At 41.4% G+C, this 21,106-nt stretch overlaps 1 protein-coding gene and 1 non-coding gene across 2 annotated transcripts in view; one reads left to right on the plus strand and one right to left on the minus strand.

Annotated features, from left to right (window-relative positions):
* PAPSS2 (3'-phosphoadenosine 5'-phosphosulfate synthase 2) overlaps positions 1 to 17,858 on the plus strand; it is a 77,953-nt gene extending 60,095 nt beyond the window's left edge. Inside the window, exons 8-12 of the mRNA XM_058543458.1 lie at positions 4,314 to 4,519; positions 14,225 to 14,360; positions 15,432 to 15,700; positions 16,785 to 17,014; positions 17,614 to 17,858. Of these exons, the coding sequence (XP_058399441.1) occupies positions 4,314 to 4,519; positions 14,225 to 14,360; positions 15,432 to 15,700; positions 16,785 to 17,014; positions 17,614 to 17,755 (983 nt within the window). The 3' untranslated portion in view covers positions 17,756 to 17,858. The remainder of the gene's footprint in view (positions 1 to 4,313; positions 4,520 to 14,224; positions 14,361 to 15,431; positions 15,701 to 16,784; positions 17,015 to 17,613) is intronic.
* Positions 9,913 to 10,038, minus strand: LOC131407777 (U6atac minor spliceosomal RNA). The gene has a single exon (XR_009220641.1). It is a non-coding gene; the product is annotated as a U6atac minor spliceosomal RNA (small nuclear RNA).
* Positions 17,859 to 21,106: the final 3,248 nt, after the last annotated feature.

Raw genomic sequence — 21,106 nt, forward strand, 5'->3', positions numbered from 1 at the left:
AATTCTGAAGACGTCATTTATCTTTGGTGTTGTTTTTATCATTGTTGTTTTTCCTTAAAAAAGCCTAGTTAAGGAATAAAAAGTAATTTAGTTTATACACAGGAATAGTCCCCAACAACTGATAAGCAGATCTACAAGGTTAAAACAAAAGGCTTGAAAATTATTTAAAGCAAAAGCAAAATTATTCAATTGAACATGAAGTTATGTGTTGGACTAACCATGGCTACAAAACCACACTACTATTTGCCAAAGTGAAATATACCACAATAAGATCATCAAGGCAGTTCCTGCCAGAGCTGAAGTACACGATGAAAAAAGGCTGACAGCCCCAGTCAATGTTTAAAGCCATGGAGGATGTTTCAGCACAGAGTTAAATTGTTGGATGAGTTTATGTATGAGACAGTTGATAAAGATGACAGGGAAACCACAGGAAATCTGCTTACACCTGTGTGGAGTTGTAGCCACAGGTGTATGAGAACAGTTGGCATTATTACTCGGTAGAACTCCTTTCCGTAACATCCCACAGATTAGCTCTCTTATCTTGACAACCTGTCAGGGTTCGGATTTTCTCTCAAGGCCAAGATGAAGGTGGATCAGAGGCTACATTGGGCAGGAACCTAGTGGACTGAAGGAGGTGATTGCAACAGGAAAGTGAAGTATCCCTTGCATTTTAACCCAGAATGATGGATGGAAGACAGCACTGCAAGCATGCTGCAGGCAGAGCTAGGCTTCCTCCAGCATCCCGCTTACCCTTTATTTTTTTATTTTTATTTTTTTGTGAGGAAGATCAGCCCTGAGCTAACATCCATGCCAATCCTCCTCTTTTTGCTGAGGAAGACCGGCTCTGAGCTAATATCTATTGCCAATCCTCCTCCTTTTTTTCCCCCAAAGCCCCAGTAGATAGTTGTATGTCATAGTTGCACATCCTTCCAGTTGCTGTATGTGGGACGCGTCCTCAGCATGGCCAGAGAAGCGGTGGGTCTGTATGCGCCCAGGATCCCACCCCGGGCCGCCAGCAGCGGAGCGCACGCACTTAACCGCTAGGCCACGGGGCCGGCCCCCGCTTACCCTTTGCTTTGATTTTGTTTTCACTTTATTTTGGTCAAGTCACTTTGTATAAGCAGGGTGGTCAGCAATCCACAGAATGCATGATTTCTAATTAGGTCATCAACATCTTCAAAGGTGTCATTCTTTGTTAGCTTCTCGCCCTTTGTCTCAACTAGACTATGTGGTGGGTTTATTTATCTTTTATCATAAACCTCCGTTGATCTAGTGCTTTACAGCATGCCTCCACCCAGCAACCAAGGGATTAACATGTTATTTATTATTCCATTTTTCAAGTGAGGAAACTGAGTACGGAGAAGGCGAATGACACAGGTGGTATGGGAGAATGCCTGACTTTGAGTTTACTGTTCTCTGCACAGGGCTTGGACTGCTCTGATTGCCCATGAACTTTGTAACAGAGGAGTTATTTATTTATTTATTTATTTGTGAGGAAGATCAGCCCTGAGCTAACATCCGATGCCAATCCTCCTCTTTTTTTGCTGAGGAAGATTGGCCCTGAGCTAACATCCGTGCCCATCTTCCTCCACTTTATATGGGACGCGGCCACAGCATGGCTTGACAAGTGGTGCGTCGATGCACGCCTGGGATCCGAGCCGGCGAACCCCGGGGCGCCGCAGCAGAGCGCGCGCGCTCAACTGCTTGCGCCACCCATCGGCCCCAGAGGGGTTATTTGAATCACGAAACCCATACTCTATGCACAGTATCTTACTTGTGGTTTACAAAGGGTCTGAGAGCAGGTTGCAGGATTTTATGATAAACAGGCGTTCTTTATTGCTGGCAGTTGCTGTCTATCTCCTGTGACATTCTTTAGGTCCTAGTAACGTTTGGAGAGTGTTTAAAAGGTGTAAGTTGATTTGCCTGGAGACTTTGGTTTCATAGCTACTAAAGGGAGTGTTATGCCCCAAAGGAATAGAACTCAGAGATCAGATCTTTACCTCTGTGAGAGGTACTCTAAACGTTGGATTTTGAAAGTTAGGTTTAAAAGACCTCATTAATCTATGGTACATTTTCTGAAATCCATAAATCACTGCATTTTTTTCCTCTGGAGCTGAATGTTTTCTTTGTTCACCTTCGTTTCATTCCCTTCTGAGTCTTGAACTTGGGAACTCCCACAAAGTCTCCCTAATATTCTTTAGTGTTATACACTTAACTGTGTGCCCCCATTTTCTCACCTGTAAGTACAATTAAGAGACTAACATATTTGTTAGAAAGTTAGGGCCCAATTACAAAAGAAGGAAAACGGTTGTATAATTTCTTTTACATTATCTGGCTTCATTAAGAAATTAGATGTTTCTGGGGAGCCAAATTGTATCCTTTTAAGCCCCAAACTAAAAAACAACTACACCTTTTAACCATTTTATCTAGAAACACTTAAAAAATGTTCTTACCTCTAAAAAAACCCAATCGACAACTTCTTATTCACTTTAAAAAAAAGAACGTGTTAAACAAGGAAACTTAAGACTCCGTCATCATTAGTTATACCAGTTATTAAGCTGAGCTCCAGTGTAATGGTACCCTGAGGATTGGAGAGCTGTGGGATTGTTGTCCCCCACACTGAAGGACCCCCATGACTCTGTATTTTTAGTTTCTGTATTAGTCAGCGTTGCCAGAGAAACAGAACCGTGTGTGTGTGTGTGCACGCGTGCACTAGAGAGAGAAAAAAAGAGAGAAAGAGAGAGAGAGGGAGTGAGGGAGAGAGAGAGAAAGGAGATTTTTCTTTTTCTTTTTTTGGTGAGGAAGATTAGCCCTGAGCTAACATCTGTTGCCAATCCTCCTCTTTTTGCTGAGGAAGATTGACCCTGGGCTAAGATCTGTGCCCATCTTCCTCTATTTTTTATGTGGGACGTCTGCCACAGCATGGCTTGATAAGTGGTGCGTAGGTTTGCGCCTGGGATCCAAACCTGTGAACCCCGGGCCGCTGAAGCAGAGCACACGAACTTAAACACTATGCCACTGGGCCGGCCCCAAGAAAGGAGATTTTTAAGGAATTGGTTTATGCAGTTGTGGAAGCTTGGCAAGTCTGGAATCTGCAGGGTAGACTGGAAGGCTGCAGACCCAGGGAAGAGTTACAGTTCAAGTCCAGAGGCAGTCTGCTGCCATGAGTCCCTCTTTTTTTTCTATTAAGGCCTTCAACTGATTGGCCAAGGCCCACCACATCATGGAGGGTAATCTGCCTTACTCAAAGTCTACTGACTTAAATGTTAATCATATCTAAAAATACCTTCAGAGAAACATCTAGAATAATGCTAGAACAAATATCTGGGAACCATGGCCTAGCCAAGTTGACACATAAAATTAACCATCTCTGTTTCTAATGTGTGTTTTTAAGCAGTTTTCCTGTCTCCTTCTTTGTGGTTCAGCTGTCACTCGACATTTCTTGCAGCTGAAAATGTAAATTTTCTGAACACCACACTCCACATCTTCCAATTTGTTGTGTTGTATATTGAGAAACCAGCACACCCAGTGTATTTAAATTCCTTTTAAAGTGACAGACTCAGCATAAAGGTGAGAGCTGCTCACTCTCTACAGAAAGGGCCTGAGCTTTAGTGAATAAACTTGATGTTTTTCACTCCTCTAGGTTTTTTGACTGATGGTTCTCAACTGTGGTTGTGCTAGCAAGACTTGTGATTTCCTTTTCAAAAACATTTAAAGGTGATGCTATGCCTGGAGCACAGTAGACAAACAACATCAGGGGGACTGCTTGTTTGGAGTTCTGTTGTTTAATGTTAGAGTGATTTTTTTTCTTTTTTGATTCAATGTGTTGGTAGTGAAAGTAGAGCCTAAACAGATATTAAGAGACTTGCCAATGTTGATACAAGTTTCATTTCCAAGAAAGACTAGAGGCTTTTATTTTGGTTTGTTTTACCAACCTTTATTTTGTTTAATTGGGTTTTTAAAGACTAAGCTCCCTAGTACGTTGAGGTCAGGACTAAGCTTTAAACAAGGAACCCAGAAGGGAGACACCCTTCCTGATCCCCCAAGTTAGATCGCTTACTGAAGCCACCTCTGCGATTTGAAACTCAGCCCATTTTCCACAAAAGTCCCAACTCTTGCTTTGAGAATACCCTTAAGAACTTCTCATCATAGACTCTAGAGAAACTGGTGCAGGCAACACAACCACGGTGGATTTAGGTCTTAATGCCTTTTGCAGGAAATGTCTGGAAGGGACATTGTGCATATTTGAGTCATGCTTAAAGGACAGCACACCTTGTATCCCATATTCATGCATCACATGGCTCTTTCTACAGATGGTGTGATCAACATGAGCATTCCCATCGTACTGCCTGTCTCTGAGGATGATAAGACACGGCTGGCAGGGTGCAGCGAGTTTGCCCTGACATACAGTGGACGGAGGGTGGCTATCTTACAAGACCCTGAATTCTACGAAAATAGAAAAGAGGAGTATTGTTCCCGTGTGTGGGGGACAACGTGTGCAAAACACCCCCATATCAAAGTAAGTTGCAAAATCTTTGGAAAGGCTTTCTTGATCCCTTTAATCTTAGGAGAAAAATAATTCTTTTTAATTCCTTCACAAATGACTTAGGAAAACCGAGGTTACATGGAAAAATGCATTTCTAAGCGAGGTTTTGCAGGCCTTGCCTTGGGAGATCTTTTAAGACAGAGGCATGGGCCAGCCTCAGTGGCCTAGTGGTTAAAGTCTGGTGTGCTCCACTTCAATGGCCCAGGTTCAGTTCCTGGGTGCTGACCTACACCACTCGTCTATCAGTGGCCATGCTGTGGTGGTGGCTCATACACAAAAAGAGGAAGATTGGCAGCAGATATTAGCTCAGGGCAAATCTTCCTCAGCCAAAAAAAAAACAGAGGCAAAGAAATGTCTTTCTGTTTGAGGGCTGATCTAAATGATCTCTTCAGTCCTCAGATCCTGTGATGGCTGGCTCTCAGCTAAGTGGGAAACAGCTGGACTGGGTAGACAATTTAGTTTAGCATTATGAGTAGAGGACCAAAATCGTAGCTATAGCTATGCACAAAATCACAGGCAGAGCAGCCGTGTCCATCTTGAAAATTCACGAGGAAGGTCAATTTCTTCATACAGAATGAGTCCAACCAACCACTGGAAAGAGACTCAGAATTCATTCTCTGTGGCCAGTGAGAGGGGGCCAATGACATCTTCAGTACACAAAAATCAGCACAGATAGTGGCAGAGTTTTCAGAAGGAAGATACCACATTTTCATCAGTGGATATTTTTAAGATTGTAAAAATGTGTTCATCTGATTAGGATCATTTTAAGTCTATCCTGCCTTCCTGCCTGAAGGCAAAATAAACTAAACCTCCTCAGATTCCTTCACAACTTCTAATTGATTTTAGTGACGGTGTGGGAGTGGAGGGTATTATGTGCTGGATGTGGTTCATTTCCCATAAAGAAAAATATGTGGAATTGAATGTAATAACCATCTCTCATTCAAGATTAGAGCATTAGGGTTGAAATTAAAAAAGATATGTACTGCTAATTTGACTTGTCACATTCCCTATCTGGAGTAAACTAACTTTCAGAAAGTTCACGGGAATAGAGAACAACTTGAGGGCCTGGAGACTCTAAAAACCACATCCTTTCTCTGAGCCTCAGTTTCTTCATTCATAAAAGGAAGGGGCCAGGCTCAAAATAACTCCAAGATCTCTTCCAGCCCCATGACCCTGCAAAATGGATGTTTGAATAAACCTGTCCAAATCTGTCAGGCAAACTTATTTTTTGTTTTGTTTTTTTCAATTGTGAAATGTTGCAATGTAGGAAGGACTTTTTCAAGGCCCCTGGTGGTGGCCTCTGAACACAAGAATTCAACGGGCAAGCAAAGCAGCTTTTCATTTATTGGACACAACTATCTACCCTTCAGATAAGCATCTTGAGTCATAACGCACAACCACAACCAGCTCAAAGCCGTCTGAGCAATTTCTCTCCCAGAGGCTGGCAGACAGTCCTTGAAATTGCTTTACACTGACTGAGAGCTGTTTGAGGAATTGTGTTCTTGGCCTTAATTATGCCTCTGATTCAGTCCTCTCCTGATCATAATCATATAGGTTTGGAATTTTATCTTCACTCAGTGACTTAAAGAATAGTGGCTTTTCATCATGACAGCTCAGATATTTCTACTCTTTGGGCCTAACATCCGGGTACACATGATTAGCACTAAAAGAAAAAAAATCTAAGGAAGCTCTTAAGCAATTATTTTTTTTCATCTTGTCTTGCAACATATGTTGGCAGTTGGAGCTCAAAGTCTTTTAGAAGCCAGGGAGAGTGGTGGTGTAACTTGTGGTCTTGATGATATAGTCAGTCCCTCTAGGTCATTAGAGAAACTCTATAAATGTTCCCAGTGAGCCAATGGTGAGAAATGGGCCATGGAGAACGAGAGAGAGAAAGTCACTCACACTATGTACACTACACCTTGGAGTGTTGGAGGTTGTGTTTACCAGACATACAACACACAGGTTTTACTGGGGAAAGAACTCTTCTCACTGCACGTTTTTTTAGCACCTTGAAATTCACAGTAATACTTAAACATGGGGTCTTTTTTAGAACCCCAAAGCTTCCAAAAGTAATTCCTTCCAAAAGTAATCACGGGCCTACTTGTATTTCCATGTGGCACTGGGAATGATATTTGCATGGAGAATGGTCAGAGTCACCAAGGAAATGGCCTGCCTCTGTTGCATAGCGCCTCACTGAAGTCACCTTGACCTCCCATTTAGGTCATCCCAACCCTTTCTCTTGAGTTACTAATGTGGAATCATGTGATATGATCACAGATGAAATCTTGAGGAGGGCCCCTGGGGGAGCAGGTGAAACTTGTAAAAAGAATGCTTGGAGGGCCCTGATGCCTTTCATTCATGGCTTTCAAGGCTTTTCCAAACAGTAATTATTTTTCACAATGCTCTTGTGAAGTAGCTAAGAATCATTACTCCCATTTTACAGATGTAGAACCCAAGAGAATGGAGAGTGATTCCCCTTTAGCTCTGCAATGAAGACCCTATTCAATTAGATACACAGAACCAGCTGGGGAGCTTTAAAAATTACCCATGACTGGATCCCACCCTCATAATTCTGATTTCATTGGAGTGGGGTCAGTTCTGGGTGTTGGGGATTTTAAAGCTCCCTGTGATTCTGATGTACCGTGAAGGTTGAGAACCGCAGCATTCGATAATTATCTGGAGCTGTTCCTTGTATGGATCCACCTGGATGTATCCTGCAAGCACTTCACACTCAACATGTACAACCTCTCCCCACCCTGTTCCCCCTCCTGTGACCCCTAGCTCAGTGAACAGCTCCACCATGCAAATGGGGGCCCATGTCCAGAACCCTGATGTCATTCTTGCTTCTTTCTTCTCCCTTGTTCATTCAGTCACCAGGTCCTGGCGATTCTGTCTCCTAGGTATTGCTTGAACGTGTTCACTTCTCTTCTGTTCCAGCTTGGGCCACGACATTTCATTTCTTCCTTGTCTCTTGTCTTACTCTCCTCTGATCCTTTCACCGTTCTTCAGCTAGAGTGAACTGTTCCAGCTTTATTTGGGAACTCCTTTGTAAAGATATGACTTCATCTTACCACCTTTCACCACCACCACCCAACATATTCTCTCCTCCAGTCATTCTCAGCAGGTCATTATATCATCCTCTCTCTTAATTTTGCACATGGTAGTCCCTCAACCCTAGGACACTGTTCCTTCTCTCCCTGCCTCCTCACCTTATTTGTTACTCTTTTCCTCCTTTAAGCAGTTGGCCTTACTCCCACAACCCATAAGCCTAACTGGGTGCCCTGTGTTTGTCCTCCAGGAGCACTTTGCCTTGTTCTGTTCACACCTGTCCCATGGTGTTGTTACCCATTTAATCTTCCATCAATCCACTCAGACTGCCAAACCATGAGATCAAGGACCACATCTAGATCCATTTTTTTTACCATCAAATCCCCAGCAGCAAGCCTAGAGCCTGGTGCCTAATAAGTGTTGACTGGATGGAGGAGGAATGGAAGATTCCACTAAGGGCAATGCTGAAATATCAGCATGGAGACCACTGATGAGAGGCAGTGGGGGCGGTGGGAAAAAGAGCCTAGTTTGGAGGAGTCCTAGGTTTGGGTCCTGGCTTTGTTAAGACAACTGTCCGCACTTGAACTCTGCCACTTCCTCTCTGTAAAACTGCCTTCTCATCTGAAAATGAGGACATTAAGTCCACGTGATCTACAGCTTCCTTACAGCTCCAGAATTCCATGACTATGATAGATATCACAGAAATGAATATATATTCTCCACTCGTGTCACATGTTAGTTTTTCTTCTTCTAGATTCTGTTCTCTGAACACCTTCACAATGACCTTATTTTCCTGAACCCACCATGCTTACCTTCCTTCTGGTGTCTTTCCCTTCCCTCCTCTCCCCTTTTCATTCTGACCTCTGCACCTTCCCACCCTCAGCTGCTCCTCTCTTTCCAATTTGCCCATTCCCTCTTCCTCACCACCTTGTTTCTTTCCAGTCTTCCTTTCCTTGCCCTCTTTGAGCCAATTCACCATAGCTTCTTTAGTCTTCATCCTAGTGTTGGAGCTCATCCTCTCCTCCTTTTTGCATTCCTGTTGTCTTTGATTCTGAGCCCAACTCCCCTTTCACTACTTCACTAGACTCCCTTAAAGCCTATTCCTCATTCCTCTCTGTGTGTCCCATTCTGCAGACTCTCTAGCTGTGCAAGCTCTCTCGCCTGCCTTTGGCAGGAGTCTTGGAAGGAGGTGGAGACTTCCAGGCCACAAAGCCCTGGGAAATTAGGCAGAGCCACTGGACCTCCCTTCCTGATACCTGGACCACAGTTTTGGGGACAGTTGGACCGTCTTGGGGAGAGAGATGCCCTTTGTCCTTTCCCATTCCAGAAAGGCCAAAAGCATAGTTTCAGCATTGCTCTTCAAACAGGCACATTTTTAGGCTGGATAGTGAAGGAAATTGGTTCAATGTTGCCTTCAATAGAACAGTATAGGGTGGACCCCTAGCATTCAGAATGAGTTACTGCTCTCCCAGGGATTTGGGGTTTTAAGTCTTTCAAAATTTTATCTGCAGCCTAACTCTAAGCAATGAGGAGGAAGTAAATGTATAGGTATGGGTATTTGACAATATTCTTGGTAAGTGATTCTCCTGAGCAGAGTTTAGAAAGGGGGCCGTGAAAACACAACCAATTGCCTTGCGCAATCACCCTCTCTCTACCCAGGGTTGCTTAACCACAGCACTGTTGACATTTGGGCTGGATAATTCTTTGTTGTGAGAGGCTGTTCCATACAATGTAGGATATTTAGTAGCGTTCCTGGCCTCTACACACTAGATGCCAATAGAACACCCTTCCCCACCCCAGTCATGACAATTAAAATGGTCTTCAGATATTGTCAAATGTCACCAGGAGAGGCAAAATTGCGCTCTATTGAGAACCATGGCTCATTCCTTGAACTCCTATGGAATGCAAGTCATTATAAACTCCAATATCTGTCCATGACAGGAATGTGAACTAAGGGTTTGCCATCAACACCTAGGTGCTTTAAATCAATCAGTTTTCTCTCTTCTGCTCTTGCCTGCCTCTCCTCTGCTGACATTTCTGGTAGCCACATTGTTCTTGGATGATGTGAAAGGCAGTTATGGAATTTGATCAAGGGAAGGATTGTGAAACTATTATTTGACTGAGGCAAAGACTTTCTACAATGTTTGTCTCAATGGCTGAGGAAAGACACTTGCTCTGAGATATGTTGTAATTGATTGCACTGCAGCATCATATGGAATATACTTAAGTTTATAGAAAAAACAAAGGTTTTCTTTTTTTCCCCAACTTTATTGAGATATAATTGACATTAAAATTGTGTAAGTATAAGGTGTACAATGTAAAAACCGTGGTTGGATGCCGTGAATTAGGTGGCCATGCCTTGACCATATGTGTATTGTCAGGCCCAAGGGCCTCTTCCATCCTTGTCAAGGGGGGTGCTAACCTTCTCTCCTTTCATCCAACTGTCATGTTTTTCTCTTTTATTACTTTGACCATTCTTCACACCAGGCTCACCCCTAACATTTGTGGGGCCCAGGGCAAGCATACAAACGGAAGCCCATGTACCACATTTAAAAGTTACATATCTAACCAATAAAATGTTAAATAAAATGTTCTATCCTTCTACTTTGACAACTATGCCTTGATAATTATCTGGGAGCCCAGGTTCAAATTTAGACTTCTTGGTTCCACACCAGAATGTGGTAGTGTGTGAAGAGTTGGTCTTGACCTGCAGCCAACCCCTCCTTCTCTTTCTGTGCTTGGCCTTGTCTCATGCCATGAGGGCCCTCTGGGTCATTTGTGGGTGCCCCAGGCTGGATGTCTGAGCTCTACCCACCTCCCCTGCAGACTCCCCTCACTTGGCCAATCCTCAGAAGTAGGGCTTCCCTGGTTGTGTGGTCCACCCAGGGAAAATAGGTTGGGAGATGAAGCTCTCCCACCCTAGCAGCCAACTCAGGGCTGACTGGGCAGGGAATTCCAGAGTCCTGGTTACACAGATAATGGTCAACAGAGTAGATGCAGACTCTGGGCGGGCCTGCCCACCAAGGGTTTCCTTGCCCTGATAGAAGGAGCACAACCAAAGGGAGCCAGAGTTGGGCCAAATAAAGTGTGGGACATTGTGCAGATGGTTCTTTCTAAAGGTCTCCATGTTCTGTTCCTCACTCACCTTTTCCTGAAGTCACTTTTCCAACTGAGACTGGGTATTGAAAAGTGAGAGTATTAATAGTAACCTCAGTGAAATGCTTAGGTAGTGAAAAATGGGTCTTATCTATCAATCTATTTAGGCAAAAAAACTTATAATCTAAAATCTACCTTCTTAACTATTTTTAAGTGTAAGTACTATTAAGTATGTTCGCATTATTGTGAAACAGAGCTCTAGAACTTTTTCATCTTGCAAATCTGAAACTCTCTACTTATTAAACAACAACTCCCCTTCCCCCTCTCAAGCCTCTGATAACAACCATTCTATTTTCTGTTTCTATAAAGTTGACTATTTTAGATACCTCATGTAAGTGGAATGATACAGTATTTGTCTTTTTGTGACTGGCTTATTTCACTTAGCATAATTTCTTCAAACTTCATCCATGTTGTAGCCTGTGACAGAATTTCCTGTTTTTAAGGCTGAATAATATTTCATTGTATGTGTATGTACAACATTCATTGTTTATCCATTCACCCATTGATGGACATTTGGGTTGCTTCCACCTCTTGGCTAATGTGAATAGTGCCGCTATGAACATGGGTGTGCAAATCTCTTTGAGACCTTGCTTTCAATTCTTTTGGATATATACCCAGAAGTGGGATTGCTGGATCATTTGGAATTTGTATTTTTAATTTTCTGAAGAAATTCCATACTGTTTTCCATAGCGGTTACACCATTTTACAATCCCAACAGTGCACAAGTGTTCTAATTTCTCTACATCTTTGCTAACACTTGTTATTTTCTGTTTTTGGTAGTAGCCATCCTAACGGGTGTGAGGTTTGCATTTTTCTGATGATTAGTGATGTTGAGTATCTTTTCATATCCTGATTGGCTATTTGTATATCATCTTTGGAGAAATGTCTATTTCAAGTCTTTTGCCCATGTTTAAAATCAGCTTATTTAATTTTTTGTTGTTGAGTTGTAGGAGGGATTTTTAATATATATATTCTGGATATTAACCTCCTATCAGACATGATTTGCAAATATTTTCTCCCATTCCATAGGTTGCCTTTTCACTCTGTTGAGTGTGTTCTTTGATGTGCAAAAGTTTTTAGGTTTGAGGTAGTCCTATTTGTCTATTTTTTGTTTTGTTGCCCGTGCTTTTGGTGTCACATTCAAAAAATCATTGCCAAGTCCAATGTCATGAAGGTTTTCTTCTAGGAGTTTTACAGTTTTAGGTCTTACATTTAGGTCTTTAATACATTTTGAATTAATCTTTGCATATGGTATAAAATAAGGCTTCACCTTTATTCCTTTGTATGTGGATATCCAGTTTTCTCAACATTATCTGTGGAAGAGACTGTCCTTTCCCCATTGAGTGGTCTTGGCACCCTCAAAGATTATTTGAGAAAAATGGGGTTTTAGCTAATCAGTCTGTGCTTAGCCGTGTATGTAGATTTGGCTACATTTTGCTGCTCTTTGGACATCTCCTTTTGTTTTTAAATTAGAGAGAACTAAAAAGGATGCTTCTTTTGAGAGTTTTCATAGAAATTGTGCTTAGCAATAATTAACTGGTAGAAAACAACTTGTCTGATTTTTTTTTTCCAGAGCCTCTGAGTCCTTATTGAAAATAGTCTAAGATACATCACACTGTATTAGGAATGTGCTAGCAGTGGTTCTCAAAGAGTGGTTCACAAAACACTGGCGGTCCCCAAGACCTTTCCACAGAATCCCCAAACTATATTCAAATCCTCAGAACTATATTCATAAGACTAAGATGTTATTTGCCTTTTTCACATTGGCACTGCTGGTGCAAAAGCAGTGGTGGGTAAAACTGCTGGCACTTCAGACTCGAGACAGTGACAACTGGCTGTGCTCGTATTGTACCCCTTGCCACCATGCACTTGCAATAGAAACAGTGCCAGCTTTGGGCTGGCCCTGTGGCTTAGTGGTTAACTGCGTGCGCTCCGCTACTGGCGGCCCGGGTTCAGATCCCGGGCATGCACTGACGCACCGCTTCTCCGGCCATGCTGAGGCCGCCTCCCACATACAGCAACTAGCAGGATGTGCAACTATGACATACAACTATCTACTGGGGCTTTGGGGGGTGCGGGGAAAAAAAGGAGGAGGATTGGCAATAGATGTTAGCTCAGAGCCAGTCCTCCTTAGCAAAAAGAGGAGGATTAGCACGGATGTTAGCTCAGGGCTGACCTTCCTCACAAAAAAAAAAAAGAAAAAAGAAACAGTGCCAGCTTCACTTAAGAATATTCTTGATGAAGCTATAAAAATGACTATTAAATCTTGACCCTTGAGACCATGTCTTTTTAATACTTTGTGCTACAAAACGGGAAGCACACTTTAAAGCACTTCTGCTACATACCACAGTGTACAATGGTTGTCTCAAGGAAGAGTACTTGAGCAACTGAGCTACAGGCAACAACTAACCACTTTTTTTCATGGAACACTATTTTTACCTGAAAGAATGACTGAAAAACTGTGATTATTCAGACTTGGGCATTTGGCAGATATTTTTCAAACTGAACAAAGTGAACCTGTCACTTCAAGGCAAACAACTGAGAGTATTGGTTGCCAAGGATAAACTCTGAGCTTTGAAGCAAAAAAATTTTGGAAAGCTTTTTTCTGCCACAGTGAGTTTGGCAGCTTCCCAATACTTAAAAAATTTTCTGATAAAACTGGTAGTGATATTAACAAATGTGGGTTTTTTAGTATCGTAAAATGAAATATGTCAACATTTGGGAGACTTAGTGAACCAATATTTTCTAATTGAGTAATATATAATGTTACAAAATCATTCATGAGTAAAAGATTAATTCAAAGTACAATAGATTTTAATGTAAACGAGTATGAAAAGTGCATTGATATGGTTTCATATTCTGGTGGAATTTACCCTTAAGAAACTAGCAATTGTTGAGTTTTGGTGTAGTATCAAAGAAGAATATCCACAATTATATAAAGAGGCTATTCAAATATGCTTCCCTTTTCTAACTACCTATGTGTAGTTGGATTTTCTTCACATATTTCAGCCAAAATAACATATTGCCACAGAATAAATGCAGAATATGAGAATCCAGCTGCTTTCTATTAAGTCAGACATTAAGGAGATTTGCAAACATGTAAAACAATGCCTTTTTAATCTTATTTTTTCACTAAAAAATAAAAAGTTATGTTGATATTTAATAGGTTTATTATTGTTAGTTTTTAGCAAATAAATATTTTTAAAGCTTCTCAGTTTTAATTTCTAATATGGAAAATAATGATAGCTATAACCCACATAAACAAAAGCTCTCTAGGGGTCCTCAATAATTCTTAAGAGTATAAAGGGGTTGAGAGACCAAAAAGTTTGAGAAATACTGGGCTAGAAATGCTGAAGAACTGAAGGCAGTTCTTCAACAGTAACCCAAGATTGGTCCAGAAGAAGGAGAAAATTTTTTTCAAATAAAATAGAAATCAATATTAATCACTAACAACTTTAATAACGGTCTTTCTAGATGGTGATGGAAGGTGGGGATTGGCTGGTTGGTGGAGACCTTCAGGTGCTGGAGAGAATAAGGTGGAATGATGGGTTGGACCAATACCGCCTGACACCTCTGGAGCTCAAACAAAAATGTACAGAAATGAATGCTGGTATGTAGGCTGGCTGTAGTGCATTTGTTAATACTCCTTACCATCCTCTGAATACAGAACTGAGGATATCAGGAATCACCATGTTTATAGTTTTAAAAAGCTGGAAACACTTATTGATATGTTTATTGAGATGAACTGGAAACAATTTATAAAGTTCAAGTAGATCATATGTTGGAATACTTAACATATGGATGCAGCAGTTAAAACTATGCACTGACACAGAAAGATGCCCAAAGTGTATTTATTAAGCAAAAATGCAAATTGCAGAATATGTATAGCGTAATTTTAGAAAACAAAATAAAATATATTTTTTAAAAACCCTAACCTACTTCTGCACATCGAAGCAGAAATCTCTGGTAGCATGTGCACCAAGCTGCAGATGATAATGGCTACTTCTTAGGGATGCAGTTGGACCAAGGGGAGGGGGAGATTTTCACTTGATATATTTTGAAAACTAGAGAGAAAAAGTAATGATAGGATTATAGGTGATTTTTATATTCTATTTTGGGCTTTTCTGTATTTCCCAGGTTTTCCATAATGGATATATATTAATTTATTTCATAACCACAGGGAAAAATTAAGCCTCTTAGGAGTCCATCACTAAGGAGAATAGTTTTGAAGACTTCTTTAAAGTGAAGGTGAAATATTTTTTCATCTTTAGATTGTTAATACCTTGCACAGGCCCCAGAAAATGGTCCTTGTCATTATTCACCCCCCTGGGGAAAGAGAGACTGGAGCAAGGTGCAAGAGGACTGATTAATGCCAGCCCCGCCTGAGCCTTAGTTGACAGGAGAGGTCCTGGCAACAAACGTTTTCATTTCTGAGTCAGGCGCTCCCTTTAGGGCTTCCTGCCTCGGCGTCCTGTCCCTGTCTAAGCAGCCTGGCATATTGGTTGGTACCTTTGGAGGAACACCCCTAAAGACCCAGGTGGATTCTCCAGCTGATTATCAAAAGCAGTGAACAATAAGTGCGGTGAACAATAAACATAACTTACGTCTTTCCTTTCTTTTCTTGCGGACAAGTGACACTGTGCATTTCTTTGATCTTGGCTTTTATATGTTCCTTTCCCAGATGCAGTATTTGCGTTCCAGTTGCGCAATCCTGTCCACAATGGCCATGCTCTATTGATGCAGGACACCCGCCGCCGGCTCCTGGAGAGGGGCTACAAGCACCCGGTCCTCCTGCTCCACCCTCTGGGTGGCTGGACCAAGGATGACGACGTGCCCTTGGACTGGAGGATGAAGCAGCACGCAGCTGTGCTCGAGGAAGGGGTTCTGGATCCCAAGTCAACCATCATTGCCATCTTCCCATCTCCCATGTTATATGCTGGCCCCACAGAGGTGAGCAGTTCCCTGAGCTGGGCTATGGGACTCAGAAGTGCAGGCTCAAACTTTACTTAGAAGTGCAGATGAGTCTCTGGGATCCTTCTTTCTCATGAGCAGATTCCAGAATCTTCTGGTCTCTCTTCTTTATCCAACTTGTTTCCCTTTAGTATTTGTAAAAATGCTAGAAACATCAAATCAAACCTGTTATACATTGCCTATGAGAATATGGAGGTTGGCGTGTGAATGAGGTGAATAATGCAGCTTAACTGGATTATAGGGCAAGTTGTATCTAACATAATATTCAATTTCCAAAGTTCCAGTTACTCTTAAGTGATTCATCATGCCCTGTGAGCTACATTAGAGAGGAAAGTATGTCTTTAAAAGCTTAATGACTCCCTTTCATCATCACACAGTGACCCTATCACACAGAGACTTTCTTTGTCCCACTGCACCACCAGCAGAATAGATTTGAACAAGTTTTCGGGAAGTACGAAATTGAAAGGGTCTCAGCCCTTTAGAATGCCCCTAACTGAGTTTAATAAATTAATTCTCTTCAACCAGATCAAAGATCCAGGCTCCCAGCTCTCCTCTCCATCCTCTATATTTCTATCTGAGCTTTAAAGAGGGCAATTCATTTTGAAATCCCAGTGTCGTGTTGAACTAGAATCAATGTCTGCATATAATTAGCTCATTATTGGCAGTCAGATAATAAAAGATGTTGGAGTTTGTATTTTCCTTTAAACTGTGATATATTCTGGAGGGAGGAAGTGGAAAGTAAAATTCACATAGTTCTGTAGAACAGTAAGATTGGAGTGTTCCTGGTCTGCTAGCCTGTTTGGAGAGGCTATTAAGAAATATAACATCTGGTTTCTGGGTGGAGGGATGGGATTCTTATCTTTAAAGCTCCTATCCCACCCAATATAGCCAAGCATGAAGGAGAGAGCATGGAATCTCAGACACCTCACTGACTTTCTTGCAATTGTTAGTTGATCCCCATCACTGAATTATTTTTAAAGCAGAATAAAGGCATCTCTGTAAATAACGACACAACAGAGTTGGCCAGTGATGACCAGCATGTTCCTTATGTAATGTTTCCTAGGTCCAGTGGCACTGCAGGTCCCGGATGATTGCAGGGGCCAATTTCTACATTGTGGGCCGGGACCCTGCAGGAATGCCCCACCCTGACACCAAGAAAGACCTGTATGAACCCACTCATGGGGGCAAGGTCTTGAGCATGGCCCCTGGCCTCACCTCTGTGGAAATCATTCCATTTCGAGTGGCTGCCTACAACAAAGCGAAAAAAAGCATGGACTTCTATGATCCAGCAAGGTAGGTTTTCAAAAGAAAATTCTTTAATCAACCTTTGTACAACTGGAATGATAAGGCAAAATTTTGGCTCTTTGGAAAATTCTCCAGTGCATCTCCACATGCTCCTAACTGGAACGAGAGTCCCTTGAAGGCCAGGGCCCAGTCTTACACATTTTATGTCCCCTAAAGTTCTAGCACAGCCCCTCGAATACAATAGATGGTCCATAAATATTTCTCTTTCAACATACATTCCTTGAGCATGCACTGAGTGCCTGGCACATTTAGTGAAAGGAAGTCAATGCAGGAAAAGATTTCAATGAGTATTTATGGCGCACTCACCATGGCAGGAGCTCATAGAAATAGGCAGAGCAATAGAAGACACTTCCCATGAACAGAGTAGGTATATACAGTAAATATTGAATGGATAGCTGCCGTTATTTCCCTTTTCTTCTGGAAGTTCCTTTACTGAACTGGAGATTTAGCAAATTGCCCAATTTTAGAAGATGCCAACATTTTACAGAAAGAAAAAACGTGCTCTAAGAATCCATAACCCACTCCAGGAATCTTTAAGGTAGATGTTATTTACCTGCGCTGAGTTCTTTGTTGCTACCCTGTGACAGGCACAACGAGTTTGACTTCATCTCAGGAACTCGTATGCGGAAGCTGGCCCGGGAAGGAGAAAATCCCCCAGACGGCTTCATGGCCCCCAAAGCATGGAAGGTCCTGACAGATTATTACAGGTCCCTGGATAAGGACAACTGAATGCCCTTCGGCTCCAGAGTTTCTTTCTGAAGTGCTCTTTGATTCCTTTTTCTATTTTTGTGATTAGATGCTTTGTATCCAATTGCTACTCAATGACTGATTTTAGTGTGTCTAAATTGTGTCTATAATTTAAAGTCAACTTCAAAATATATATATATAAAAAGTCAAACTGAAGACGAAATCTTAGCAGATGAAAGCAATATTGTTATCATTTCAGGATGAAATTAGCTGCATTCTCTACTGCATCTGAGCAGGAAGGTCCCAGATTTCTTAAATCTTTGACCATATCTAGTTTACTTGCCAAAAAGTAAAGCATATTTTCTAGCTAAAGTCTTGCCCACCAGCACTCAACCACTGTTATTTACCAGCAGTAAAATAAATCAGGTGAGCAGGCTTTTCCATACAACTGTCAAAAAAAAAAAAAAAAAGATTTCTCACCCTAGATGAGGTGCGACTCATAAAGATTCTTGCTGATATTTCACCTCATGCCTGTATACAGCCTTACTGCCCAATCTCTTATGTGCTGAAGTACGACTTGACTGGAGAAACCAAATGTGTGAAAATGTGAATTGAATCGCTGATCTATGCAACCTAGTTCTGCCATGAGAGTTGTATTGTCTAAGAAGAGAAGTCTTAATGGCCTTCTGTGAATAATATAACTTCAGTTAAATGGTAACTTTTAATTAAATACCATACAGTGCTTTGATGAAAAGATTTGCACCCAGGGCTAGATAATCTGGCAATGTTATGGAAAGTCAATTTTTTTTCCTCTTTGCTGTGGTCATTGTGTCCTATGGAGAGGCTGTACTTATTGACTGCAGCAGTATCAGTTGCCACCAAAAATCAGTTCACACCATCAGCCTGGCGAGTGCTGGAACTGGAAAAAACCACAGAAAACATCGACTCCAACCCTTTCGTCTCACAGGCGACCAAACTTAAGACAATGCACAAGCACGTGCTTCATGAGCTGCTGAGCACTGTAACAAAAATGCAAAATTGGCATTATTAGGAAGTACTGGTGACATTGAAGGAGCATCCAGGCCACTTGACTCCCAGTCCAGTACTCTGTCTACACTGTACAACACAGGAGCTGGGTCTGATTCCCCTCAACTGCTTAACAAAGCTCCTTGAACAGACAGCATTTACAAAGCAGTAAGTGGATGCTGAAAGGTCCAGAGTTTTCTAAACCCAGCTGATTTTATTGCAGTTGAAAAAAATACTTTTCCAAAGACTTATGCTGTTCTGAAACATCCAACCTCTGATGACTTCATCTCCTGGGAGGCAATCTTTTGTACTTTATGTATAATTCCTTGTTGCTAAGGAATATACGAAGAAACAGTACCTTTTGTATATGGGTCTCTCTGGAAGAGACTTAAACTGGAGAGAGAAAACTGTGATTTTTTTTCATATTCTGAGTTTTTTAAAAAAATGCTAATCTTAGCTAATGAAAGTCCTTTTGACAATAAATTACATACAATGGCCACAGCAAAGTAGAACTGTCTTTAATAGCATAGTGCCTGTATTCATTTAACCAGAGGTACTCATTACTGCCTTTTTCAAAAACAGCGTTATTTATTGAAAACACGAGATGAGATGTAGTGCCTTAACCAATATATTTTGTGATTTTTTTAATATATTTAAAACTGCTCTTCTGCTCTAGTACCACACATAGTGACAAATGACCATATCTATGTGCAAATGATGCTTATTCTTATTTTAATAAATTTCTCAAAATGAAGGCTGAGTCTTTGCTGCCTGTAACACTGAGTGTGGGTTGACCACATGACTGTTGGGGGCTGTGTGACTTTGTATAATTGGGTTTCTCTCTTTGACCATAATTAAGAGGCTGTTGCCCTTGTTCATGCCATCTTTCAAACTGTGCTTGTAGATGTGAGTGACACATGGTCTCAGCACTACAGTGATATTTTCAGAGGTGACGGGGGTTCCTCAGGGACCATACCCTAGGATTTCACTGCATGAGGATCTGACCTGTCATTTTTTTTTTTTTCTAACTTGTTCCCTTTTTCTCAAAGTGCCCCCAAGGAGTTGCTCCCACAGCGTTGGGAGCAGTTGTGTTTTTTTCCCCACAGCAACTCCCATACCTCCCACACTTCGGCAGTTGCTACTTTTGTATGCAGAAAGGATCTAACCCATGTCCACCCACACTTTCAGGCAGGCCTGCAGTTTTGGGTTTTTTCCTCTGTGAGTCCCTGCCTCCCTTCTGTCCTGAAGGCTTCATGGAAATTTTTACTACTGGTCCTCACTCCAAATAAAACTGGTGTAACAGCCAACTCCCAGCTACCACTTGTTGCCCCTCCTTCTTCCTCCTCAGATCCTTACCTGCTGGCTCCTAGTGACAATTAGTAGGACAAAATAGGGCAGGAAGTGTCTAAGTCCATGAAGATATAAGTAGTGCTGAGGGAGCATGCCAAACTGTACAGGGCAGTGTGAAAGAATCCTGGAAAGGCATATGTAAATCATTCGGTCAGATAATGGCGGACTTTTATCAACACTTACTTATATCAGCCACAAGATTTCTTTCCAACCCCTACTCCCTGCAAGAAGAAACAAATCTTGGTTACTTGAGAACAGCAAGTTCATTTTTGTTTTTTCCTCCTCTTCCTCCTATTACCTGACTTTTAGGTCTAGCAGTGATCTTCAATATACTTTTCTGATAGGAAGGTTATAGAAATTAGATGGGCACCCGATCAATCAACTGTTCTTATGTCTAAATGTGAGATGGAACAATAGTGCAGCTTTTGCCTGAGATTTTGAATGATGCAAGTTTTTATTACTTAGGCATATCTCCATTGCCAATAATGCATAAATTATCAAGAATTGACTATATAGATATTGAAAGAGTAACCACTTATTTTTTCTTCCCCCAGCATGCATTTACTTCTTTGGTTAATATTAACTATTATTGGGCCACTCATCCTACCCATTCATCAAATGATGAAAGTGATATACAACAGTTCACTAATATACACTCCAAAGGACTGCCTTTTTGCTTATAATTTTATTGAAATTATTACTAAAAATAAATGGGCCACTGGCTAGAGTTTGGACATATTAGTTGGATACAGAAAAACCTAGACAAAATGAAAATAATACTTTTCTATGGGGCTAGCAAAGAACGGTGGGTGCAAGGAAGTCTTGATGAACTCTGAAACAAGCCTTTCATAGGTGAGCCTTGGTAGGTTTTCAATGGCTTATCTTTTGTAACCGAGGTGCCCTTCCCCTCTCCACCAAGCCTATTACCCTTTCCACAGACCTCCTAATTTGGATTTACTGCAGGGAACACCAGTCTCAATTAGTAAGAAATCTAAATTATAGAATGTTTTAAAAAGT

The sequence above is a fragment of the Diceros bicornis genome, chromosome 6 (assembly GCF_020826845.1).
Source record: "Diceros bicornis minor isolate mBicDic1 chromosome 6, mDicBic1.mat.cur, whole genome shotgun sequence".
NCBI classification, from domain to species: domain Eukaryota; kingdom Metazoa; phylum Chordata; class Mammalia; order Perissodactyla; family Rhinocerotidae; genus Diceros; species Diceros bicornis.